Source organism: Elephantulus edwardii, unplaced genomic scaffold (assembly GCF_000299155.1).
Source record: "Elephantulus edwardii isolate Elephantulus edwardi_28Jun2011 unplaced genomic scaffold, EleEdw1.0 scaffold00262, whole genome shotgun sequence".
NCBI classification, from domain to species: Eukaryota; Metazoa; Chordata; class Mammalia; order Macroscelidea; family Macroscelididae; genus Elephantulus; species Elephantulus edwardii.
The window spans coordinates 3286157-3314153 of NW_006400012.1; the positions used below are offsets into that span (position 1 = coordinate 3286157).

Genomic DNA, 27997 nt, shown 5'->3' on the forward strand with positions numbered 1-27997 from the left:
CTCACTCTGTGCCGCTGCCCGGGGGCTGTAGTGACCGCGCCGCTCCTGCTGGGGGCTGCCCACGCCAAGGTCCTGCCTCTGTTGCCTCCTCTCCCACCGCCCAGGTGAGTCCACGGCCCTCTCTGCTAAAAGTACGAGGAAGTGGCGTCCCCAAATGTACCACGCATTCTACCCTCGGAATCTGTCTTTTCTTAGCCTTGTGGTGGCGTGGGGGCCCGAGGGGAGGTGCGGACAGGTGAGCGGATCCGATGATCCATCCCTTCCCTTCTGTCTGTTCCTACGACCCCCTCCCTTTACTCACCCCCTACGACCCCCTCCCTTTACTCACCCCCGCTACCCCCCAAGGCCAGAAGGGACGCTCCGAGGCAGAGCTACAACTTTCTAGAGACTTCTCCTGGGACTTGGCAAACTTCGCGAGTTCCTGCTGCGTGTGTCTCACGGGCTGCGCGCTAGCTGGGCACCGATGGGGCGGTGGACGAATGCGTGATGGGAGTCTTCATCTCCTTCCCGGAGTCGCGGCCGCTGCTGCTTGCGCTCCTGCGGGTGCGCACATCTCGCCAGCCCTGCGAGCGCGATCCCAGTTTGGTGTCTGTAGGACGCGCAGTTGGAGATGAGTCCTCAGAGACACGCTACTTGCGTTCGGCGCGGGAGGGGAGGCATTTTGCCGGGGTTTTCATGGGGATAATGGAGCGCCCCAACTCTCCTTGAACCCTCAGTGTACTGTGACTGGATATTTGGAACAGCAAAGCGACCAGAGAGAGTGGCCAGTGCGCTGGGACAGTGCTTGTGTTTCAGAAACAAGATATCTGCGAAACTATATTCTTAAAAAAAAAAAAGTACTTTTTTTTTTTTTTGAGATGAATCATTGTCCTATAGAAGCCTTGACGTGTAGTGTACGTTGACTCAGATAGCGGTGCCCGTCGTGGCTTAGAGACACCTTGGAGATATCGCTGGCTTGGTTCTTTTTAGTAGATCTACAGGCAGTGGAGGAAGTGAGGTAGGAGGTAGGGGAGTTTGAGAAGGTTAAGGAACCTGATGGGAGCAGGCTGGTACCCTGAACACCTAAATACAGAACGCAGGCAGGTGAGAAAACGGAAAGGTCGTACTGCTAATTGAGGGAATGCTTGTGGAGAAGCGCCTGGAGAGTGAAGCAAGATCACTCCTGTCATATGCATGGTGGGACTTGTTAGGGTTGAACCCCACAGAGGATGACCTCAGTCCCCTCCTCCCATATCTCAAATTGGGACCTGTTTTCCTTTATAAATATATGTGTGTTGTATACTGTGCAAAGAAAAACTTTCACTAAACATTCTTGGGGTACACTGTTAATGAAAGCTAGTTTTGTTTACAATTATTTGCATTGTGACAGCTTGGTTACTCAGTATTTGGTAGCTGTGTTAGGAGCTTGAACCACCTAAGAAATAGAGTTAAGATCACTAAATCCTCCTAAAGCTGCCTGGCTTGGCCCAGCTGCCCTCTTGGGGAGGGGATAAGGGTGGCCATTGTTGGCTACGGGTAGCTTTTAATGTGAGTAACTTGGAAAGAAGCCTGCCAGGGAGGCGTGAAGGTAGTGCAAGTGCTTACCAAGAATTTTGCTGTGCTTTAAATCCCCAGAGGTATTACTGAGAATGAGAGCAGGATCATTCAACTCTGAGGTTGTGGGGATTGGGGGGCAGTAGTGGAGAACCAAAGAATGCTGACTTTTCTGAAGCTGGCTGTGCTGGACCACAATGGTTCTCTCTTTTTGACATTTTTTGTTCCCAACCATGGAAAACTTGATATTTCTAGAATCAAGATTATTTTACTTAAGATAGTTGACACCTTGTCTTAAGCTGGGAAGTCTCCTCCCAAACGCTTTACAGCCTTGGAAACCTAATGAAGAAGTTTAGCTATGGCCGGTTCCAACTCCACAGGAATGAGTTTGAGGTTTGCATTTTTTTTATTGTTTTAGAGTATATTCCAAAAGTTTCAGAAAGAAGACTTGCATGGTATATATAATTGTCCAGGTGGTTTTGGGGGGAATCCTACAATATTGTAGTCATTTTTTTTTTAATTGCCTCAGTGCATGTAATTTATTTCCAAAAACCAAGACCCATTGCTGTTGATTCAATTCCAACTCATAGCAGCCCTCCAAGCCCCAGTAGAACTACGCTATTGGATTTCCAAGACTAATCTTCACAGTCACAAACTACTGTATCTCTCTCCCAAGTTACAGCTGGTGGATTCAAACCAACTTTTTGGTTAATACTGAATACTTAACTACTCCTCACTAGGGCTCCTTTCACTCAAAACAAAGAAGGTCCCTCATTTAATATGTATTTTTTTTAATATGAGCGGCTCTTTTCATGTCGACTTTCTTTCACAATACTTACCTTGTCTTCAGAGAATAAATTAATATAATGCTGAGCTAAAGGATTTGGCTCCTGGATTGTATATAAAAATGAATGTGACTTGATTTCACACCAGTGACTTATTTTTACATGTTTTCATCAGCTCCAGTGGAAGGACAAGTAGCTGACTGAAATCTGACTGTGAATTTCAGAAGCCCTTCCCCTCCTACTTTATTTCCCAGTGGTGTAAACTCTTAGCCAGCATCCCCCAGTATTCAAGACTGGACCAGATAGGTATCTCTTGCCCTCCTATCAGAAATCAGGATTCCCTGTCCTATTGGGAGTCCAAAGAACAACTCATTAATAAGGATAGTTAAAAGTAGACTACAGTACTTGTTCTTGTTCTAACAGTACCATTAATTGGTCATTATTTGATACAAACTTAGAAAACTATGGTTTGGTTATTTTTTTAAAAATTCAAGTAATTACTTTACTCTTCATCTTTGAGATGCTGTTTGCTTACAGTTCACTGCCTACAGATGAAAGGTAATCCTAGAGCTCTGAGATAGAAAATGGTATGGTAAGCCTTTTTTTATGTTAACTAAAGTAACTAAGAGCTCTCAGGGAAAGATACCTAAGTTCTCAGCTTCTAATCAAAAAGGTTAGTGGTTGGAATCCATCAGCCACTCTATGGATGAAGAGATCTGGGAATCTGATCCCATAAAGGTTCCAGTTTGGGATCCTATAAGGTACAATTCAACTCTGTCCTATATGGTCTCTGTTAGAATTAACTTGACTGAACAGCACAACAGAGCAATTCAAGCCTAGAAGTCATTAGTTGTTAAAATTGTCATTGTGTTTTGGATTTCTTGGTCTTTTACCTGCCTTGAGGCTATATATCTGTTATTGTACTCTGAGTGTGTGTGTGGGTGCGTGTGTGTGTGTGTGTGTGTGTGTGTGTGTGTGTGTTTGAGGGTTAAGGTGAATCAGTGCAGTCTATATTATGTGGAATAAAATACTAATCTAATTAAATAAAGCCCACACCTTTTTTGTGGGTTTTTTTGGAGGGGAGTATTAAGGCAATATAGAAAAACGCCTTCTGCCATCTTGCTGTTTATGATTGTTGTTGTGTACTTTTGAGCAGGAACCAACCAATAGCTGGCACTCCAACAGATCTTCAGAGGTAGTAAATCACACAAGATTGCCTATCTTTCTCCCATGGAGCAGCTCATGAATTTGAACTATATGCCTTTGTGTTGGCAGCATAATTCCTTACCACTAAGCCACCACAGCTTAACTCGTTATGACTATAGTACATAGATTGGCATAAACGATATTGTAGTGAAACAGGTTTCAAAAGCACTACATTTTGAAATCTACTTGAATACAGCAGTAAGTGCTGTCTGTGTGATCTTTCTGGCACAGATGGCCTCTCAAGGTTTTTTCCTTTCACTCTATGCATTCTAAGGTAGCTTACATATGAAATTTAAATGGCCTTGAGGATATTTTTTTGTATTGGCTTTTTTGAAATAGCTCAAAGTCATAAGGCTTATAAATTGTTACGAATGAATAGATTTTGTACAGCTGGCCCCTGTAGCCTGTTCTACAACTGTTTGCAGAACTTCTTGGAACAACAGGAAAAAGCTAATATGAAGAAATAATTGAGTTTAACTGAAGTTAAGCAACTCTCCATGTAGGATGTTTTTCAGTCTGAACATTTTGGAGTCTTGGTCAGTAAACTACGTAGGGTGTTTATTCCTTGGATAACAGCATTGAGTCAGTAAGTAGTTAAGTGCTTCCTAGGCAGTAGTTTGTGCCAGGTGCAAAGGAGGCCAAGGGAATGGTATGTGAGAAGGCCTATGGAAGCCTTCAGCATGGAGAAGGAGCTAGGTCAGCTTCCTAATGCACTCTGCCCGTTACCTGTTGGGTTTTAGTTAATTCTGATTTATAGTGTCTCCATAGGGCTGCAGAAACATCGCATAGGGTTTCTAACCCTGGACTCTTATAGAGGCAAGTTGCAGAGCCGGGAGTCGATTACCCAATAAGCGAGTTTGAGTTTAATGAACTAATCTGTAATGAATGATTTCACATGGGTTTCACCACATCTTTGAATGAATCAGGCTGACTCTGCTGAGAATTTGCATTTCCATCCCAGATAGACTAAATCAGAATCTACTGTTTAACAACATCACCTGGGGCTTCACCAAGACTCACCTGGGGGTCTTATTTAAAAAAAAAAAATCTAGATTCTGATCCAGTCTGTCTATAATAGTAATGCAAATTCTCAGCAGGAGTTGAACAGGGGTGAACTGGTTCCAAACTATGAGCACAAGTAAGCCTGTCTTATCTTAATTTCAGGGCACTTAGACCCTGTCAGGGATTTATCAATTAGAAGAAAGGCTTTGATTCTGTAACAGTTTTTGTGGGGTTAGGAGAGAGACTGATGCAGAATCTTTCATGTGGTGAAAAATGTGAAATTGCTTCCCGTGGATTATGCTTATTGAGTAATCTGACACTGACTGAGCTGTGGGCTGGGGGATCAATCCACTGACCTTTCACTTAACAATAAATGCTTGCACACTGCACCAGCAGGACTCTTTTTCACAATGCACTCCAAACCAAAACTCAACCTGTGCCATCAAGCTGATTCTGACACATTGTGACCTTCCATTGGGTTTTCAAGACTGCCCATCTTTCTCTCACAAAGCAGCTGATGGATTTGTACCACTAACCTTTCAGTTAGCAGCTGGATGTGTTACACACTACATCACCAGAGCTCTTTGTTTTCTCTTGTTCCTCTCAGTCACTAACATGTGAAATCCCAGGGAAGGCATTTGTCTTCATTGAGAATGACCTGGCATGAGAAGGTATTCCTGCTATTTGGGTGCAATATTGTCCTAGAATTCTAACTCTAATTCCTCTCAGAAAGGGATCCTGTTACTAGTCCTTGTGGACTCTGAGCAAACTCCTGTGTGCAGAGAAGAACTGCTCCCTAGAGTTTTTAATGGCCATGACCTTTGGAAAGCAGATTGCCAAGCCTTTATTCTGAGGTACCCCTGAGTGCTTTAAACCATCATTCTTCCTGGCCAGTAGTTGAGAACATGATCATTTGTACTCTTCAAGTGGGTGTCCTGTTATGGGACAAGGCACTGGAGTTTGTTGTGTCAAAATCTCTTAGGGTGAAATGCAAGGCAATTTTGAGAATCTTGTTTTTAAGTGGAGGGTTCAGGGGTTTAGATTTGGAGCTGAGGGGCAGGTGAATGCTAATTGACCAGCAGCTAAACCTCCACCCATAGAGCTGCAGCCTGCTCCTTCCTTCCCATCTACTGACACCAGCCCCATAGCTCAGCCTTTCTCTGTGTTCACTCAGTTGCTAATTCTGCTGATTCTTGTTTTGTTTGGTTTTCCACAGTCATCACTAACCAGGTTTAGACAGCAACTTGATTAACTCAATAGCCAAGCAAGTCTCCCTGCCTCTGGCCAATTCTACTGTCCTGTGCACCACAGAGAACCTGGAAGGTACAAATGGCTAACATGCTTGGCGGCTAATGAAAAGATTGGCATCCACCCAGAGAGATGTCTTGAAAGAAATGCTTGGGGATCTATTGCTTCTAAAAAACCCAGCCGTTGAAAACCCTGGGGAGCACAGTTCTGCTGTGATGACCAGGAGTCAGAATCTACTAAAATGGCAACTGGTTTGGCACATTTTGACAGAAACCACTGATTCCCTCGGGAGCAGAGCACCTTTTCAGGACCTATACTGTTTAACCTTCTGTTTATTCTCGCTAGCCTTTGGGCTGGTTTCCTAACTGCCCCACCTTATCTCATAGAATACATACCCAAATATTTGAACAAGTGCATGCTGGGCCTTCCTCATAAAACTTTGATTCTCTTAGACCCTTCTTCCTAAGGTTATTCACTTATCTCCACCTGAGAATTCCTTTGGTCCCTTCTTAGCACTCCTGTATGGTTCTGCTCTGTGCTATATTTTCTGGATTTTTCCCCCCTTATTTCTATTTTAAATTGAATGAGCACACAAAGTCTTAGATCTGTCACCATATATATAAACCTGTAGAAATATTTTGAGGTAAAATCTTTGTGTCTTGAACTTCCCTTACTAGAGTGGGAGAAGAGATATGCTATGCTATACACTACTACCTCCCCTGGCTGCTCACCCTATTGATCCTTGAGCTCTGCTTTTCTGAACTGAAAAGAGAAGGGTTATGGCCACACAGCCAGTGATATGGCAGGTTTCTGGTCCTGCCTTGTTCTTTGCGTGGAATCCCTGGAGTGCTGACAGTGATAGGAAAAGCACTAACCCAGATGTACAGCTGGAATGGATGGTAACTAAGCACCTGTTCTGGCCTGGCTTACTGAAATCAAAGGCCAGACCAAGGCCAGACCCTTTCTGGTCTTTGCACTTGTCTTCCTCTCCTTACTCACTATCTCTTCTACTGCCTTTGGTTCTTGGCACATCTGGGTTCTGGTCCTGGCACAAGCTCTTCCTCTTCAAGGCACTGGGTGCCGTCTAATAGTAACGTGAGCCACCTAGGTAAGTTTACGTTTCTACTGCTCATGCTCAAAAGGAAACATGACCAGGTGAAACTGATTTTAATAACTTTCTTTGACCCATCGTACCAACTGTTATCACCGCAACATGTAGTAGTCTGTATGAAAATTTTAGTGATCTGTAGAGTCTTTGTCCATGTTCTACTCTCAGTACACCTCAACCTTGAGTAGCTGTGTTCAGGTGCCCAGTAGCAGCATAAGGCACATGGCCATGCTGAGCAGGCATTGGCAAAAATGTACTCAAATTCTTGATTCTATGTGTGTTGTAGTCAATTATTAGCAACCTAAATCATGGAAGAAGTGTTTGAAGTTTGAGATAGAGTGTAAGTTTTGCAAGGGCAGGGATCTTTATTTCTTGCTTATTTATACATTCTAGGACACTGCTTGGAACATAGTAGGCACTCACCTATTTCAATGAATGAAAGGAAATTTTGTCATAGTGGTTGACTTAACTGATAATCATTAACCTTGTGAGTGAGATTTGGCACCAAAACACAGGATGTTTGGTCCCTACTCTTTTGTTTTCCACAGTCTTGGAGAATAATCACAAGGTAACAGAATTTCAGATGTCAGTATCTGAGGCTGACAGGAAATCAAGTGTCCAATTTGTGTTTTATCAGCAACTTTAATGAAAAACAATCTCTGAGAGATGCTTATGATGTACCTAATGAGGACAACATACTAATTACTTAATATGTTAACTTAATGATAATCATTCAGGGGGCTCTATAAAGAGGAACTTCAGCTCATTGCTGTTGAGTTTGAACAACTCATAGCTGATCCTCCAGTGGGTTTTCAGAGGCAGTAAAAGTCTCATAGGAGATTGCTCATCTTTCTCTAGTGGGACCACTGATGGATCTGAATCACCCGAGGCATTAATTTTGGGTTAGCCCTGAAAGATTAAGCCACTAGGGCTCCCTCCAGAGATAGAAGGAACACCAAGAGTAAGGTGGCTTGATCACTTCGGGTACAACTCCTGCAGAAATAGATGCCACCAGTAGTCTTAGACCTTCCCTCCTATCTCACCTCCCACTTTGTTACTTTCAGTCCCCCATCCCCCATTTATATTACTGAACATTTTTAAAGTTATCTGTCTTAGGGACCATTGAGCTTGGTGATGTGTACAAAAATACACAAGTCATAAAAGGTTTATACTGATGAGAAATTTAGGCTGCTGTTATGCTCAGTACTTGGGGATTAGGTACTTGTTCCATGAATTTTAACTCTGTGATTAAACCCCACTGCTGTCAATTCGGTTTTGACTCATGGTGATGTACAAGGCAAAATAGAATTGACTCATAAAGCTTTATCTTCATGGAAACAAATTGCTATGTTGTTCTCTATGGAGTGGCTGGACCAAACTACTGACCGTTTAGTTAGCAATAGTTAATTGCTATACCACTGTACCACCAGGACTTCTTAGCCCTGTTGCAAGGACCTAGACGGAATTACAACCTGAGTGAAACTGCCAATAGTCTTTGTCATTGGAATCTGCACTGGAACATAACCCAACCAAACTTAGACATATTTGAATGAGAGAACATATATATATATATATAATGTGTGTGTGTGTGTGTGTATGGTATGATAAGTGTTATATTGAGCAACTAAGAGTTACTAGGCTTTTTTTCTGATAAGACAAAAGGCAAGGATGCTGCTAGTGAGGAAACAGGATTTGTAGTTGACTTTATTCATTTTTGGCAACAGCTGTTCACAGTGCTAAGTAGAGGGTTATATCCTAAAGTGGCCCTTCAGAAAAACTGGAAGTTATGAGCCCTTAAAACCTGTGATATGTATGCAAACATGATCATTCTTGGGTATGTGGTCTTCTCCTTGTAATCATCCTGTTTTTCTCAGTCTAGTAAGTCTCATCAAACAGAAGGATAAGGTCTGGGTAGGGATCTCTTTACCCAGAGTTCAGAATACTAACATCTGATTTAGAAAGAAATATTTTTTCCAGAGACAGGGGACCACAAGGTACAAGAGGAGGGGGCGGGGAATTGAAAAAAAAAAAATCAGGTGGCCTTTGATTTACAATGGGGTTGTGATCTGATGACTCCATTGAAAGTTGCTTCTGACCTTATCTTCAGTTTTTATTACTATGATTTTTTTAGAAGTATAAACATCGGGGAGCTCTGGTGGCCTAGTGGCAAGAAGCTGCACTGCAATCCCAGAGGAACACGGTTCGAATCCACCAGATGCTCTGCCGGAGAAGGAGGCGCAATATCCTCCTGTACCAGTCATATCTGATTTGACGGTACATACACACAAAATAATAAAAAATAATAAAAAAAAAAGTATAAACATCATCGTTGTGGATTGGAAATAAATTATGGATTTCAGCTTAAATATCCACTTAGATATAGGTTCATGCATACTTACAAAAATGCAGAATTATAAATTTTACTGTGATAAAGGATTGGAAGACATTGGTTGGGTTGGTGTTTTGTTTTCTTTTTTCAGTTGTGATAATAACTCCACTTGGGGGAGATTCTGGAACTTCAAGATTATCCCTGGAAATGGGGTGGTGTTTCTTGTTTGAAAACTAGTGAGTTGTGTATATGGTCCTTTTCTTCTTCATGTGATTCATCAGAAATGTTACTGACACTTAACTCTACCAATTTGAACAAAAAGACCAGCAATTGAAACCACGTTTTCAAGCAACTAAAACCTCTAATTTGATTTTTTTAAAAAAAGAACTTTTAACTAATCCTTTACTATAAAAGTTTTGACTACCTTTCTTATTTTTATTATATCGTATGTTCATCATTTCTTTCATTTCTTTCCAATTCACATGCATTAAGACCTGAGCTGTTCTTCATCAGGGATGGCAAGTTTTGAATTAAGCATTCTTGCTGTATGGATGAGTTTTCCACTGTTCTTGATCAAATGCTTGAAGTGTTACCTAACACAGTAATATTTTCCCCATATCCCCAGCATACATTTTCTTATATCTTCCTTCTAGGAAGATTCCTTCCAGATCCACTGATGGCTGTTAGTGCTTTATCATAACTGGAATACATTGCAAGTCTGGGACTACCTGTATTTCCAGTTCAGGTTGTGTATGTAGCACTTAATAATGCTAATACTTTGGAAAAATTAAAGCCTCTATACTTAGCTTCCCCCCCAAAAGTGTTTTATATGATCTGACTTTGTTAATTAGATTTGCAGCAATTTCATCTAGTTCATGTAAGCACTTTAATTTTTATGGTGTCACTGTTGTAATATCTGGGCTTGTGTTTTGATTCTGCTTCAAGCTGTTTTGCAGCCCCAGCATTAGTTTTTCCGGCATTATCTCTCCAACCACACCTGCCTAAGCATCATATTTTGAAAGTTGAAGAACTTTCTGGTGGGAGGGTGTCTGTGAACAGGACTCAGCCAATGATAAGGATTAAGGCTGTATGCTGGCATTAGTGGAAAGGGAGAACTTGTGAAAACCACCTAGATCTTAAAAGCCTTAAGTAAAACAGGGCAACCCTGGATGCAGAATTTCTTTGGCCTCAGTGCAGGCAGTATCCAAGTTGCCGTGGGAATCTCACTGAATTTTGTGAGTCTAGTAAACATTAGTGTCAAATTGCTGGGAGAATGGTGATAACCCTGAGAAAATAGATGCAGACCTCCGCCTGAATGTGATTGAGCTGAGAGTGAGAAAAGACCATCTGTAGGGGTTTTTTGGTCCCTCTGACTTAGAATACTTTTGCTGGCCTGGCAGTTATTTCTCTGAACTGAGGTACAGTGTAAGTATATGAGCTAAAAAGAACTTCTTGGAAAAGTTACCATGGACAATATATTGTTTTTTGAAAAGTCCAGTAAGTCCCTGGGTTATAAATATATGACTTATTGTACCTTTTTTAAGCTGTGTAAATTTGCCTTCACTTGGAACTGACTGAAGCAACTCCTAGTTGCAATAAATTCTTCATCCTACTTGTTAGAATGCAGCTTTTTAAGTCATTGAAAAGACTTTTAAAAAGCCTTTGCACTAAATGAAACTAAACAGGAATCATGCACACCTTTTCTGACTTAAGGACACATGGGAATGGATCTCATTTGTGTCCTGTGGGCTGCCTGTAGTATATAGTCTATTGCCTTGGCTGTCTGCTAATCTATATTCTAATATGCTGTACATTAAACATATCTCAGTTATCTGACTTTTTCACCTGTTTGGGGAGTAGGGAGGAGCCTCCAGAAGGTGCCCTCCAGGTGGTGGGTCCTGGGCTCTGGTGAGGGGGTTGGCAAGCAGCAGACAAAGGCTTCCTCATATTTCTTACTGGTGCTAGATAACTTCTGGCCTTCAGTATCCAAGGGATTCAAGGCATAAGGGAGGGTTTCTCCTCTAAAGGCTGAGTCCATGTTGACTCTGCTTTCTTTCTTCTGCCCACTTATCTGTTTTGTGCTATGTATATCAAGTCCATGGTTTATTTCAAGTGTATGGCTCTTTTCACATGGGTGAAGGCATCTCAAGGTTCATTCGATATGTAGGGGAGCAAGCCATAGGTGTCCAGTCTCAGGTTCAGCACTTATGTATTCATCTGCTCCAGGCTGTGTGGTTTCAGTTTTCCCCTTCCAGCCCTCCTTCCTGCGTTAGTCCTTGGGCCGGTGCCACTTCCTGCACATTTACCTGACTTCTCTCTGCAGCTCCAGCCTGCTTATCTGTTTCTGGGATCTGAGAAAATTGTCATCTTCCCAGAGGGGGAGTGTCCTATTCTGTTGCTTTATCAGCAGATCTGTCCAGTCCCCTGGTCACCTGAGTGAATCTTCAAAATTCTCATTTTATGAGCACAACAATGTATCTTAGTTTCCCTACTTTGGTCTTGATCAAATTAATTCTTCAAATGTTCCTTCCTAGTGTCTTTGTTCTTTTCCCTTTTAATGAGGGTCCAGCCAGCTGACTGTCCAGCACCTTTTCTCCTAACTCTCCTCTAAAATCAGCTCTAACTGCAACCATCTCCTGGCCTTATCCCTTTTAAAAAGCATTAGCAATACTATTAGCCATTTTAATGTTTGATTTAATTCAATCCTGGTGCCTTGGCGATGCTAGATATATCTCCAAATCTATGATTTTATGGGACGGAATTCTGGTTCTGGCAATTTTCTAAAATTCTTCTATTCTGAGCAATTCTGCCTTACTTTCAGTGGTTGTCACCTTGCTTTCTAAACCATCCAAGCCACCATATTCTATGTAGTCCGACTTCTTTACCATCATCTTAATAGCCATGCATACCTAATTTCTTTCTCTTTCTTTCCACTTGCTGCCATCTATTTCATGTCCAGTACCTGAGCGTCTAGCTCTTCTTCTTGGCTGATTGTTCTTGTTGCCTTTGATGCTATTTCATGGAAACCTCTCTGCAGAGAACTGTTCCATAGGGTTTTCAAGACTGTGACTTTTCATAAGCAAACTGCCGGGCTTGTTTTCCAAGGTTCTTCTGAGGGGGTTTGAAATGCCAATCAAGTGTTTAATTGTTTGCACTACCCTGGGGGCTCTTAAGTTTCATTTCTGTCACATACCAGCAGTACATCGTGGACTATTGTCTACTTTGTCCCCAGTTTCTCCAGCTGTAATGGGGCAACTGTAGTATTTGCCTTATTGGGTTGTTGGATCACATAGGTTGATTCTGATAAAACTCTGACAACATTGGCTCAGAGCTCAGATGCTGGCTCCCTGGCTTGGAAATTTCTGTATTGTATGTAGTAATGGATGTAGGGCCCTTGGCTAAACTGTCACATGTCGTGTCTCCTGGTCACACTGAAGGTGCTACTATAGGCATTGCCCCTAGAGAATTGAGCACTGAAGCTTCTGAAGAATAGGAACATTAACCCCAAAATAGCTCCTGTTTGTCCTTAGTGAGAAGTGAGGTTTCCCTCACAGAGGCTAATAAATCACCTTTCCTGATGTCTCTGAGGAACTTCTATAAGCCACCTTGGTGTCCTTGAAGGTGCAGCATCCACACAAGATGTGTCCTTTGCTAAGTTGGAGTCTACAATAAAGCAGACAGCCAAATGTGGTTGCCTCAAGCTTTGCTATCCTTGACATATGTAGTAGAGATAAGGTGATGGGGAAGATAAGTTAACACAATTAACAGTGTTTCCTTTTCCCCCTTAAATGGGACCAATTATTTATTTATATGGATATGTATATGTGTGTATATATGTATATGTTAATGTGTATCATTGAGTTAATGCTGACCCATAGCTGACCCTCTGGCAGGTTTTCAGAGGCAATTAATCGCATAGGAAGAGATTACTCATCATCTCCCACAGAGCAGCTGGTGGATTCAAACCTTGAGCCTTCAGGATTGCTGTGCAGCTTCTTGCCACAAGGCCACCAGAGCTCCCTCTACTGCAATCTCAAAGGTATGCTGTTCGAATCCACCAGATGCTCTGCTTGAGGAGGGGCTTTCTCCTCCTGTACCACTTGGATCTAACTCGACAGTGTACAATACCACCGCCAAAAAAGACAAAGTTCCCTGTATATGTGTATGTGTACATGTATGTGTACGTGTGTATGTGTATATATAATCACTTCTGTAGCAGCAAGAGCTCCCTATCCCAGTGCCTGTTTGGATTTGTAGGCTGTGCTTATATCTCTCCCCCCCCCCCCCGACTGTATAGAGCTTGGTGAAGGTGAAGGGTATTGTCCATTCCAAGTTTTACAACACTAGCTCAGGAGTTGAAGACCCAGGATCCATCTTTTTTTAGCAGCAGTAGTTTCCCCAGAGAGCTTGTGGAAAATCAGATAGGAGTTAATGGGAAGTAGCTCACAATTACTCACTAAGTCCTCCTACTTTGGCTTTTAGACACACTCTACACTTTCATCTTTATGCAGAAGAGAAAGGAGTTGTGATGGTAATTCATTCAGCTTGCTTAGAGAAGAGGTAGGATAGGATATTATGAAGTATATTACCCTCCACTCTGATCCAGCCTCATTCTTTAATTCTGTAGACATTTATATGCATGAGGCTAGTGAAGTTGTCTCTTTTGGCCCAGTTTTCCCTATTGAACATGGAAGAGCGTTTGTATGAAAGATTCCAACCACAGGCTCATGGAGCCCTGTCTTCCAGGAGATAGGGACAGTGAGTGCCTTTGTTCCACATACACACATCTCTTAGAGTCTGTCACCAGGCTTGGTCCATTGCCCATGGATGGAATCACTTACTCTGGTTTGGAAAGTTTTACTAGGAGTGATCCCATCTTTTGAGGTAAAAACATCCAGTAGCAGTGAAAGGGATTTTTTTTTCCAGTCATAGGAATGCTGAAATGTTTTTGAATTTCTTTTGTATTCTTACACCCACATAGGGTAGAGTATGTGTGTACTGCCTCCTTTGCCTCTAGTCTGGATGGAAGACTTCAGCTGTTCAGAGTCCTAGCTCTGGCTGAGGAATGTTCCTTCAAATCTCATTGTTTCCATGGAACTTCATATGAACCTCAGGACTCTTCAGTCTGAAAAAGATTCTAACTTTAATTCTATCACATGTGTACAGATTTTAAAATCCATAAATTTTATAACTTTCTTGTGAAATGCCCAAACCTAGACTTAAATATATGCCATTTTTTAACATCATGGACATAAATCTCCCCATGGAGAATTTTAAACAATTTATATATCTGATGCTCAGAGTTCTAGTCACGTAGTGGGTAAGGAGCTGTGCTGCCAACTCAATAGCAGGTGGTTCGAATCCACTAGCTGCTCAATGGGAGAAAGGTGGGCAGTCAGTCCCCTTCTCAGTAACCTGAAAAATCACCGAAGAGCCACCAGTGAGTCAGATGGCAATGAATGAGTGGGTGAATGTCCAATACTGTTGAGTTGACTTCAACTCACGGTGACCCTATAAGTGTCAAAGAACTGTGTTCCACAGGTGTTATAGTGGCTGATTTTTCTAAAGTAGGCCATCTGTGAGTGGATTTGAATCTTCATCCTTTCAGATAACAGGTTGGCAAGTTTTCAAAAGCCCTGTTAATACTAGGGACAAAATAAGAACCAATCCTGATTTGACCTAGACTCTTGTTCATGAGACTCATACCAACTGTGAGAAATGTTGCCCTTGTTCTCATCTCCAGTTTGCTTACCTGCCTCTTCTGCTGATTCACTGTGCGACCCTTCTCACTTTCATTGCCTGTTACTCTGATGTTTAAAGTTAACTAACTGGCTAGTCCAGGGATGTCGATATACTGTGAAGTAGGATTAGAAATAGCTTTATTTTCAATGTGTGAACTCATCAATGATCAAACGTTATTTGCTCAAAGTGAGGAGAACTTAAAATGCTTGCTGTAGAAGTTAAAAAAACAAAGCAACAAAACAGCCTTTAATATGGATTACATATCAACATCAAGAAAACAAAAATTCTTACCACTGGACCAATAGGCAACATCATGATAAATTGAGAAGAGATTGAGATTATCAATTCTTTCATTTTACTTGGATCTACATTCTACATCCTTGGTACCAGCAGTCAAAACATCCAGAGACGTATTGGAAAATCTGCTGTCAAGGACATCTCCAAAGTGCTTACAAATAGTAATACTAGTTTAAATATTAAGGTGCACTTGATCCAGGCCATGATCATTTCAATTGCTTGCTATTCATCTGAATGTTGGACAGTGACTAAAGATGGCAGAAAAATCAATGTCTTGGAGAAAGAGTACTGAATATCCTATGACTGCTAAAAGAACAAATGTTTATATCCTGGAGAAAGTGCAACCAGGGTGCTTCTTGGAGGCAAGGATGGTTGAGACTTTGTCTCACATACTTTGGGCATTATTTTTAGGAGAGCCAGACCTTGGAGTCTGAAAGACATAATTGTTGGAAAGGTGGAGGATCAATGAAAGAGAGGAACACTCTCAACAAGGTGAACTGACACAGTGACTGTAGTGAACGTCAAGGTTGATGAAGATGGCACAGGATAGGGCAGGGTTCAGATAGACTGCTCACACATGATTGTCTCAACGACATAGAACAACAAAATTTTCAGAGCTCAAACACTTCTGGCCTAGTTTATCTCCCTACACTGCCTTTTTGCTGCAGTCTCTGCTCCCCAAACCTGTATTCTTTCAATGTGAGTATTCTGCCTTTCTACCAAATGAGGTGATAGAAGAAAGGGAATTCCAGGACACTTAAGACTTATCAGGCATCTAACTCTTTAGAAGACAAAGTAACTTGAACTGAGTGAGCAGCTGGTCAGTCTGATTTGTAAAAAGTTGCTTCAATTTTAAAGAAATCTTGGTACCCACTTTTTCCTATTTCTACTCTGCAGATTACAATACAACTCTTTCTCAAACAGTAAAAGGATGTCAGATGAGACAGAGTATTGCATTAGAGCACCGAGAAGCCAAAGTTGAAGGAACCAAGAAATCAAAGAGCTGAACAGAAAATTTCAAAAGGCAGCTTGGGACAACAAAGCAAGCTACTATAATGAAATGTGCAGAGAGCTGGAGTCAGAAAATCAAAAGGGCCAAACTCACTCAGCATTTCTTAAGCTGAAGGAGTTGAAAAACAAATTCAAGCCACAGGATGCTAAGGATGCTTTGGGTAGAATGTTAAATAATCCAGGAAGTATCAAAAGAAGATGGAAGGAGTACACAGAGTCAGTCACTGTTTCAGAGGGAATTGGCTGACACAGAGGAATTTAATGAAATAACATATGAGCAAGAGCCTATGGTGATGAAGGAAGTTCAAATTGCTCTGAAGGAATTGGCAAAAAACAAGACTCCAGGAGTTGACAGCATACCAATTGATTTATTTCAACAAGCAGACGCTGCCCTGGATGTGGTAAGTTGTGCCAAGAAATCTGGAGGACAGCCAGCTGGCCAACTGACTGGAAGAGATCAATATTTGTTCCCATTCCAAAGAAAGGTGACCCAACTGAGTGTGGAAATTATCGAATAATATCATTAATATTACATGCAAGTAAGATTCTGCTGAAAATTATCTAAAAAGTTTGGAACAATATGTCAACAGAGAACTTCCAGATGTGCAGGCTGGATTTAGAAGAGGTTGTGGTACTAGGGATATTATAGCTAATGTTAGATGGATCTTGGCAGAAAGCAGAGAATACCAGAAGAATGTCTATCTGTGCTTCATTGACTATGCAAAGGCTTTTGACTGTGTGGATCACAACAAGCTATGACTGACTCTGAGAAGAATGGGAATCCCAGAACATTTGATTGTGCTAATGTGAAACCTAATGCTTGGACCAAGAGGCAGTCATCAGAACAGAGCAAGGAGACATTGGATGGTTCAAAATCAAGAAAGAGGTTTATCAGGGATGTATTTTGTCTCCATACCTTTTCAGTCTGTATGCAGAACAGATCATCTGAGATGCTGGGCTGTATGAGGAGGAATGTGGCATCAGGATTGGTGGAAGAATCAACAACCTGCACTATATGGATGACACAACCCTGCTTGCTGAAACTGAGGAGGGCCTGAAGAACTTGCTGCAGAAGGTCAAGGACTGCAGTGTTCAATATGGATTGAAGCTCAACATCAAGAAAACAAAGATTCTCACCACTGGGACAATTGGCAGCATCAGTATGGATCTTGAAGAGATTGAGATAGTTAACAGTTTTAGTTTACTTGGTTCCACAGTCAACACTCTTGGTACCAGCAGCCAGGAAATCAAGAGATGAATTGCATTGGGAGAGTCAGCTGTAAGAGACCTCTCAGCAGTACTGAAGAGCAACAACGTCAAGCTGGAGACTAATGTGCGCCTGATCCAGGCTATAGTCTTCGCAATGACGTGCTTTGCATTAGACAGTTGGGCAGTGAATAGTGATGCTGGAAAGAGAATTGATGCCTTTGAGCTGTGGTGCTGGAGATGAGTGTTGAATATACCATGGACTGGTAGGAGAACAAACAGGTTTGTTCTGGAAAGGGAGAAGCCAGAATGCTCCTTGGAGTCAAGGATTCTGAAGCTTCGTCTGACATACTTTGGGCATATTGCAAGGAGAGACTGGTCCTTGGAGAGGAACATCATGTTTGGGAAAGTGGAGGGACGATGCAGGAGAGGAAGATCCTCGATGAGATGGATTGATTCTGTTAGTGGAGTGGTGGGAATGAATGTGTTTGAGACGGTGAGGTTGGCACAGGATAGAACGGCGTTTGGGGATCTTATACATAGGGTCGCTATGAGTCTCAAGCGACTTGATGGCACATAACAATAACAAACAAACCACAGTCTGATTTTGGTTTTTTACTAGACTTTAAAGTGTTTATAATCATGATTTCATTAATCCTGCTAACTAGAATTTTCTATTGTTCAAGCCTTTTTTGAAGCAGACATGTGTCTTTTACGTGGAGATTATATCAGTGTTGAAGTGGCCTATTAAAATGAAAATTATTGCATTAAGTTCTAGCTGTGGTAGTTATTATGTTAGGTGCCATCGAGTTGAGCACGGTCTACAGCAATCCTGTAATCAACAGATTTGAACCTTGTCCTGTCCTCTGCCATGTTTACCATCTCTGACACACTAGAGCTCATTGTTTCAGTCACTCACTGTGTCAATCCACCTGTTTGAGGATCTTACACTCCTTCATCATCTCTTCCATCTTTCCAAGTACAATATCCCTTTCCAAGGAATAGCCTCTCTTATCAACATATCCAAAGTATGTAAGGCTTTACCATCTTTGCCTCTAAGGAACACTCTGACTGCACCTTCTCCAAGTCCTAGGTGTTTGTTCTTTTGGTAGTCTAACACCACAGCTCAGAGGCATCAATGCTTCTGTCATCTGTATTTAGGGTGTGTTAGACTTCAGTAATTCCAGTGTATAGGTTCAGTTCATTAGAAAGGCTCTGTATAAGTCATTGGTCTCTGTGTAGAAAACCTTCGTTGTTAATTTTTTCTTCACAAAACCATTTCAAATATGAAAGCACATTTCTAGTTACTTAATGTTTGTGTAAGTAAAGTGCACATTTTCTGTTTGAAATTACATAGATGAGGAGGAAATGCAGAATTTCTTTTTACTAGGGACCTATGCCTTATTTGGGGGCCTCTCTAATGAGCCTACATTTGAGCTTTTATTTGCTTAGTACGTAAATCATGGTAAGTTGGAAGAACTAAAAACTCTACCATGGACCTGGCATTTTTTGTATCTTGCATAGTGTTTTTATATTGGTTACCCCCCCACCCCCACCCCAAGTTAACTTTCTTATTAATATATGTAAGAAGAATTGTTATGGAAGATACCAACCACAAGCATTTTGAATTCTTGAAACAAAAAAGTTTTGTTTGTTTTTATTAAAGTTCTTACAGATGTATCCAATAATCAGCATAGCAGTCTCACTTGGGAAGTTATAAGAGATCTAACAAACACTTTAATTTTTAATTTTTATTTTGCTGCTGTTGAGTATGTGCAGCAGAACCTACACCAGCCCCAGTGCAATTCAGCGATGTGGCTTTCAGTATGAGAGTTTCATTACCCATTCTCATCTTTTCTGAATTGTACATTCCTTTGGTGATGTCTTTTCATTTCCTGGCTGCTGGTGACAAGACTATTGACCGTGGAGTCATGCAAACTGAAGCTGTTAACAATCTCAAGCTCTTCACCATCCATCCTGATGCTGCTAATTGGCCCAATGGTGAGAATCTTTGTTTTCTTGATAGTGAGCCTCAATCCATATTGAAGGCTTCAGTCCTTGACCTTCTGCAGCAAGTGCTTCAGGTCCTCCTTAGTTTCAGTGGATAGGGTTGTGTCATCTGCATAATGCAGATTGTTGATGAATCTTTCACCAATCTTTGCCACACCTCTCCTCATACAACCCAGCCTCCCGGGTAATCTGTTCTGCACATAGGTTGAAAAGGTATGGAGACAGGACACATCCCTGGAGTACACCCTTCCCAATTTTGAGCCATGCAGTACTTCCTTGCTCCATTCTGATGACAGCCTCCTGGTCCAAGTTATAGGTTTTGCAGTAGCACAATCAAGTGTTCTGGGATTCCCATTCTTCTTGGAGTCAGCTAAAGTTTGTTATGATCTACAGGACCTCTCCAAAGTACTGAAAAGCAATGGTGCCATGCTGGAGACTAAGGTGTGCCCGATACAGGCCATGGTCTTTGCGATCACTTGCTATGTGTCAGAGAATTGGACAATGACTAGGGAGGATAGAAGAAGAATTGATAACTCTGAGCTGTGGTGCTGGAGAAGAGTATTGAATATACCATGGACTGCTAAGAAAATCAACAGGTTCATCCTGGAGAGGGTTAAACAGGCTGCTCCTTGGAGGCAAGGATTCTGAAGCTTTGTCTGACTTACTTTGTACATGTTGCAAGGAGGGACCAGTTCTTGAAGAGGGACATCATGCTTGGAAGGGTGGAGGGACAGCACAAGAAAAGAAGACCCTCTTGAAGTGGATTGATTCAGTGATTGGAGTAATGGTGGTAGGTGTGTTGGAGACAGTGAGATTGGCACAGGATAGAGCAGGGTTTAGGGCTATTGTACATACGGTCGCTATGAGTTACAGGCGACTCAGTGGCACATAATAACAACATAGTGATGTAGTCTATATGGCGCTGTGTTGCTAACCTAAAGGCTGACTGAGCCTTTCTGGTGATTTGAATCCATAAGTGACTCCATGGAAAAAAGATGGTCAGTCAGTCTCAGAAACTTGCTAGATGGCTAACTGTGAGTTGCTTCTGACACAGGGCCATAAACTTACTTCCTGTATGGTTCCTATCTAATTCAATTTCCTCCTCCCCCTAATTCTCAAGTTTTATCCTCAATTTGATCCTATATAGATACCTCTCTACTAAAAGAGTTTAAGGCAGACTTTTAAAAAAACTAGGTAAGCTAAACTGTTGTTTGAGTGTAAGATTTTATGGGATATTTTTGGTTTAAGATTTAAAGATGATCTCAGGGCAATAGTTTGATTCAGCCTCTACGGCTCCATAAAGTATGGAATGTGAGAATTTGAAATTCTGTTCTGCAATTTCCTCCTTTAGATCAGGATTCTTTAATTGAGTAATTTTCTTTTTTTTTTTTTTTACCTATAAAAAGGTAGTTGTTTGTGAAGGAAACCAGATACATATGCCATTTTCTTCTCTTATTTCTAATTTTCCAAGAAATGTTGCCTCAGGAGTAGAGACAAATTTTTGTACCTTGAATGACTTCTTTCAAGGTTTTAATCCATAGTCTGTACACTGGGAACTAGGAGGTAAAACAGAAGAATTGAACACGTCACTTGAAACCATGACCTTAAATCTCCAAACTAAGGAACCTAATCCACATGAGACATTTGTTTGTACATAAGCAGTTCCTCAGTCACTACTTTAAAACAGAAAACTCTGGGCATGGTATTTTATATAGACATAGGCTGTTTCTTGTGTGTCCTGCCAGAGTTTTCTGTATGCTTGTACAAGCATGGATTTTTGTTTTCACACCAAGTTTTGTGCTTGCCTTTCTATTAATGAATCTTGAAAGCATTCATATGTAGAGAGCAGCCCCATTATTTTAAGTAAGTGGCTGGATTTTTTTTACAAAAATGTCAATTCAGCCAAATGTCTTTTAATGAATACTTGTATCTTTATAAGTAATTCTCCAATAAACATATTGATGTATACTTAACAAGTATATCCATGGGATAAAATCCAAACTGGTAGAAATTCCCAGGGAGAGCCTTGTGGCAGTGTAAGTAGAGATGTCTTTTCCACCATATCTTTGCCAGCAGCAATGCCCATCAGATTTTTTTTTTAATGTAGAGCCAATCTGACAGTGGAAAATAATACATTGAGATTTATGTTACCCTTTTCTTAAGTGCAGTTCAATATGTGAATTTGCATCCTTTGCCCATTCTGTTATTATTCTAGTTTCTATATATATGTTGTTACATATCATTGAGTTGGAACTGATTCATAGCTGAGCCTCCAGTGGGTTTTCAGATTCAGTAAATTTCACAGAAGGTGAATGCCCATCTTTCTCTGCTAGAACAGCTGGTGGATTTGAATTGCATGCCTTTGGGTTGGCAGCTTAACTCCTTACCACTAAGCCACCAGAGCTCCCATCTAATACATAGGAGCTTTTTTATTCATTAAGGAAATGTGTCTTTGCTTGATGTTACAAATATTTTCCCAGTTCTGTCTTCTGACTTCATTGTAGGGCAATTCAATTGTAGGTATTTTTATCTTGTAAAAATATATTTTTTGGTGGAATTTAGGCTTTAGCTAACTTAGGAAGGACTGCCAACTTTGTATATGTGTATTTATGTCACTTTTTTCTAGATCTTAGTTGAACATGAAATAGGAACCAATTTGATTTTATTTATCCAGCTCTCAGATCCTCAGATAACTTTCTGCTGCCTCCCTCCCATAATTTTACAGTGTTTCCTTTAATATATAATAAATTCTTTTATATATTTGGCTCAATTCTCTAGATTTCTATTTTTATACTGTCTTCCATTAATAGCTCGCTCTCGCATGTGCCGGCTGTGTGTGTGTGTGTGTGCGCGCGCGCGTGTGTGCATGTATGTGTGGTGTGGGGGGTGTGTTTGTAATTACCACATTGTTGCAATTATCTTTTATTGGGCACAGGCATACCTCATTTCTATTTTTCATAATTTTTCTGTTCCTCCTCCCATATAAACAAACCTTAAGATCATCCTCCTCCTCCAATGTTCTGTCTCTCATTGCTGTCTAGTTGGAACCCGTCTTTCTTTTCTGGAGCCACTGGTGAGTTCTAACTGCCTGCTTTTGAGTTGGTAGTGTAGGTCTAGGAGGAGGACTCTTAACTCTTACATTTAGATGACTTTTAAAAAATAACAAAAGAGTTAAAAGTCACCCCTACAGTAATTCTCTTCTAACACTGTTGAGTTGCTTCCTGGATATTTTCTCAAAATTGCTATTTCTGTCTCTTGGGACAGAATTATATTGGGACTTCTCCATAGTTTGTGACCGCTTAAACCTTGTAAACTGGAGCCGTGAAAGCACAACAGGTGATCCAAAAGGGAAAGCAAATTGTTTTCCACAGGTAGATCAATGTACTTGGCACAAATCTCTGAAACCAAATCATAGCCTAATGGCATTTAGAAATAAACAAGATCTCTAATTTTCTGTAATTATTTGAATTTCATTGTGCAGAACCTTATTAGACCCCACAAATAATCTTAAAAGAGGCCACAAATAGTGCTATAAAATATATAGAGTACAGGAGCTAGAAAACTTCAATACTGCCAGACATCATAGACATTATTTGAGCATGGATTTTGCTTAGTTTCTTTAAGAAAAATTTTCCCCCACACTGATCTGGCATAGGACTTTTTAACATCATCTGAGGAGATTTGACGGCACATTAACAATACCAACCAGGAGATTTGAAAAGAAAATTGTTTTCTTCCTGGTAACAGATGGTCTTTGGTAGCAAGTGGGGAAGACACTCATCTATACTTACCTTCCTAGAGCAGGCTTTGATCATGTGATTAAACTCTTACCAGACAGAAATGTCTAGCACCTTGAAGATGTACATGCTTTGTGCTGAACTTCTAACCTAAAGGCGGACAGATCCACCAGCAGTGCGTTGCAAGGAAGCCTTGGTGGTCTGTTTCCAACAAGATTACAGCCAAGAAAGCACAGTGGAATAGTTCTATTCTGTAACACATGGGGTCACCATGGACTGGAGTCAACCCAGTGGCAATAGCCTACAGTCTACAGTCTCCCTGGGTGGCAAAAATGGTTAACACATTCAACTGCTAACCAAAAGGTTGGTGGTTTGAGCCTACCCAGGGACACCTTGGAAGAAAAGCCTAACCATCTACTTCTGAAAAATCGACTGTTAAAAAAAAACCCTGTGGACCACAGCATTGTTCTGACACACAGTGTATCAGTGACTTGGAGTTGGCTTGTTGGCAGCTGGGGAGTTCTAGTGGCCCATTGCCTTGGTGGTAAGGAATTGTGCTGCCAACCCAAAGGCAGGTGGTTCAGCTCTGCAGGAAAAGATGGACTGTCTCCTTTCAAGTGATTTAGTCTCTGAAAAACCCACTGGACAGTCAGCTATTAGCTGGTTCTGGCTCAGTGCCCCGTAGCAGTAACATAATCTGCTTGGAGGAGAGTAGCAAGGCGACCAGACAGGACATCTTGCCACATCCCAGCTGCCTGCTACTTCTGCTTCTCAGCCCTGCAGAGAACAAGGGATATCTTTATGTTGTCTTATGGTCACCTTATGTGAACATTTATGTAAACTCTTCTATGTCTTTTCTGTTTACTCAGTCATGGGATACTCCTTTTTTTTCTGCTTTTATATTTTTTTACCACTGATACGGAGTGATATACCATGCACTGTTTTTCTAGATGTTTTGTATTCACCCTCCTCCTTGATGATAACGCTCCTCTGTCTCTGTGCCCTGACACTGACCATGGAGCTGAGAGGTGCGGATGAAGCAAGGATCCCTGGCACCAATGCAGGGCCAAAAATCCAAGTCAGAGACCCAGGAGAATCCATGCCGGATGTGTATTCAAAAGCAACGGCTTTCAAACAATGAAACTGCAGAAGTCATTAGGATCAGTTTTGTGTATGTGTAGCAAGTTTGAAAGGCCGAGTAGAGTGGGGAAATGGTGTACAGTGAAGAAAGATAGGAAAACTATCTGCTCACTTAAACACTGAGAGGTTCACTTAAGTGAACTATAAACCAATAGAAAAGTACTGTGTTCTCAGTGGGGCAGGTGGGTCATCTAGTCCATGGGAATCCCAGGAGGAGCTCACTCAGTGGCTTCTCAGGTTTGAATCCACCAGCAACTCCCCCGGAGAAAGGCTGGCAATCTCCTCTGTGAGACTTTAGCCCTGGAAGTCCAGTGCAGGGCCAGTTATGAATCAGTTCTGATTTGATGACAATGAGAGAGAGCATCACATGAATAGACATTGATGGTGGCAACTTATTAGTAGAAATATGGTCCCTCTGTTTCTGCCTCAGGTACCTTTTATATTTGTGGTGTTGAGACACATTTTATATTTGTGGTGTCTCAGAATGTCATAGTGATTGCCACAGTGGGCCCAACATAGCAGAGATTGTGAAGAGGGTACCCAGAAATGGATAAGGTTTCTTTCTCTTGTACATCAGTTCATTATGAGTTAGAAGCAACTCGATGGCTCCTAACAATGGAACATCACTGTACTCCTAATGTCTAGGCGGCCCTTGGAGTTGTGCTTGAATAAAAGTGTGCCCTCTATTAACTACCCTCAGATTCTGCTCAGTGGTGCACCTTCCCCCGTGGAGGCTCTCAAGCCACTTCCATTTTTGCCATACCTTAGGTAAGGACTTGGCACCTTTTCTTCCAGCTGTTTACATCCATCTCAATATTAGTATTCAACCCTTGTGGATCGATAGTATCTTGACTTTTTAATGTATTGTGTTGTATTGCTGGATTCAGGGGTCCATTGTGTTCCACTCTTTGAGAAGCGTGACTTGTTTGAAAACTAATTTAGAGACTTTGTGGCTCTAGCAGGTGAAGTGTGAGATGGGGTTTTTCTCCCCCCTCCCCCCCACACCGCTCCCCAGCTCAGAGGTGTTAGTTTTCATATTAGTGGATCACAAAGAAGTCTCCCGCATTCCCACATCCTTGCTGATAAGAATTCTACCACACAGATAACTGCCCTGGGCAAGGGAGTGTTTGTTAGAAGACAGACTAGTCCTGTAAATGAACTCAGTTCATTGCTGGCAAGCTGGAACTGACTTATAACTGACCCTCCAATGGGTTTTTTAGAGGATGTGCTTCACACAGGAGAATGCCTATCTTTCTACTGAGGGTACAACAGCCTTTAAACAACCAGAGAGGCACTGTCTTTGGTTTAGCAGTGCAACTCCCTGTGAAGTATACCACCAGAGCTCCCCATGAGGGAGAATTACCACTAAGCTCCCACTTTAAACTTATCAAAATTGATAGAGTGAAGGTTCATAGTTTGCACAATTCTTTAGGTATTTTATTTAATCTTCAGAGTGGAGTGCCTGAGTTGTGCAAACAGCAAATGCATTGGGCTGCTGTTGGAGGCTTGAGTCCACTCAGGCACTTCAGAAAAAAGGCCTGGTGATTTACAGCTAAAAAAATCAGCTGTCAAAAGCTCATGGGGCAAAGTTCTGCTCTGATGCACTTAGGGTCTCCCTGTATCAGAGTTGACTTGAAATTGTGCAGGGATAAATCCGCATCATGTGTAAATCACATGTACTGTTTTGTCATGTAGAAATGAATCCTAACTCTTTATTTCTCATCCCCTCACTTTCAGTTTCCCTGGAAATAACATCCCCCAAGATGGCAGACGAGAGCAGCAGTACCAGGGAGTGCATGTCCTTCAGCGTGCTGAACTGGGATCAGGTTAGCCGGCTGCATGAGGTGCTGACTGAGGTCGTCCCAATCCATGGACGAGGCAACTTTCCCACCTTGGAGATAACTCTGAAGGACATTGTTCAGACCGTCCGCAGCCGGCTGGAGGAGGCAGGCATCAAAGTGCAGGACGTCCGGCTGAATGGCTCTGCGGCTGGCCACGTCTTGGTTAAAGACAATGGCTTGGGTTGCAAGGACCTGGACCTCATCTTTCACGTGGCTCTTCCAACAGAGGCAGAATTCCAACTGGTCAGAGATGTGGTTCTGTGCTCCCTTCTGAACTTCCTGCCTGAGGGTGTGAGCAAGCTCAAAATCAGTCCAGTCACTCTTAAGGAGGCTTATGTCCAGAAGCTGGTGAAGGTCTGCACGGACACTGACCGCTGGAGCCTCATTTCCCTCTCCAACAACAATGGGAAGAATGTGGAGTTGAAATTCGTTGACTCCATCCGACGCCAGTTTGAGTTTAGCGTGGATTCTTTCCAAATCATCTTGGATCCTTTGCTTTTTTTCTATGATGACTCCAGTAACTCCATCTCTGAGCACTTCCACCCCACAGTGATTGGAGAGAGCATGTATGGGGACTTTGAGGAAGCCTTTGACCATCTGCAGAACAGACTGATCGCCACCAAGAACCCTGAAGAAATCCGGGGTGGAGGACTGCTCAAGTACAGCAACCTTCTTGTGCGGGACTTCAGGCCCACAGACCAGGAAGAAATAAAATCTCTGGAGCGTTATATGTGTTCCAGGTTTTTCATCGACTTTCCGGACATCCTCGAACAGCAAAGGAAGCTGGAGACCTATCTTCAAAACCACTTCGCGGAAGAAGAAAGAAGCAAATATGACTACCTCATGATCCTCCGCAGGGTGGTGAACGAGAGCACCGTGTGCCTCATGGGGCACGAACGCAGGCAGACCCTGAACCTCATCTCCCTCCTGGCCTTGCGCGTGCTGGCGGAACAAAACATCATCCCCAACGCCACCAACGTCACCTGTTACTACCAGCCAGCCCCTTATGTCAGTGATGGCAACTTCAACAACTACTATGTTGCCCATCCTCCAGTTACCTACAGCCAGCCTTACCCCACCTGGCTGCCTTGTAACTAACCTTGAGACCTGAGGTTTCCACTGTGGGAACCCCAATAATTCAAGGGCTCTCAGGTAGGGGAGCCTCTTTCTAGATGTAGGTGTTTGGCTTTTAAAGGGGAACTCACTTCTGATTCTGCTTTTTTTTTTTTCCCTTTGTGTACCCATTGGAATGAGCCAACCCTAAAGGGACCCATATTCCAGTGCCATTTTGGAAAATGCTGTAGGAAGACTGATCTATCCACATCTTTGCAACATAGACACTAACATGTCACGTCCCAGACATTAGCACATGGGGATTTGAACTCTCTGCAATGATTGAGATTGCGGCAAAGCTTGGGCAGTGCGTGAGAAGTGCTAAGCTATTGATCTTCCTTCTCACTGGAGCCTGGAGTGGGCCGCGTTGGCGCTCTCTCGGGATATTCGGCAGTCACTTGGAAGTTGTGCTGATAGTCTATTTTCTTGTGTTAATTTTAATCAGGCAGAAAATGGTAAACATAAGGGTGCACTAGTGATTTACTTTTTGTTTATCCCCATCAGCAGAGCTGAGGGTTTCCTTGATCAATAAACCAAAGCCAATAGCTGGAGTATTGAGATCTTCTGGTTGGAAGTGGTTTATGATTTAGATGATGTGTTGTCACAAGGGATTGTGTGGAATTATCAAGGGGGGGGGAATGACCTGAGTTTTTTGAAATGTAACTTGAAAACAAAATGTGGAACCTAAA

At 42.0% G+C, this 27997-nt stretch overlaps 1 protein-coding gene across 1 annotated transcript; it reads left to right on the forward strand.

The window, feature by feature from the left end:
• Positions 1-27992, forward strand: FAM46C (family with sequence similarity 46, member C). The gene is made up of 2 exons (XM_006899583.1): positions 1-104; positions 26092-27992. Exon 2 carries the CDS (start codon positions 26118-26120, stop codon positions 27291-27293), a length of 1176 nt encoding a protein of 391 aa, XP_006899645.1. The 5' UTR covers positions 1-104; positions 26092-26117; the 3' UTR covers positions 27294-27992.
• Positions 27993-27997: the final 5 nt, after the last annotated feature.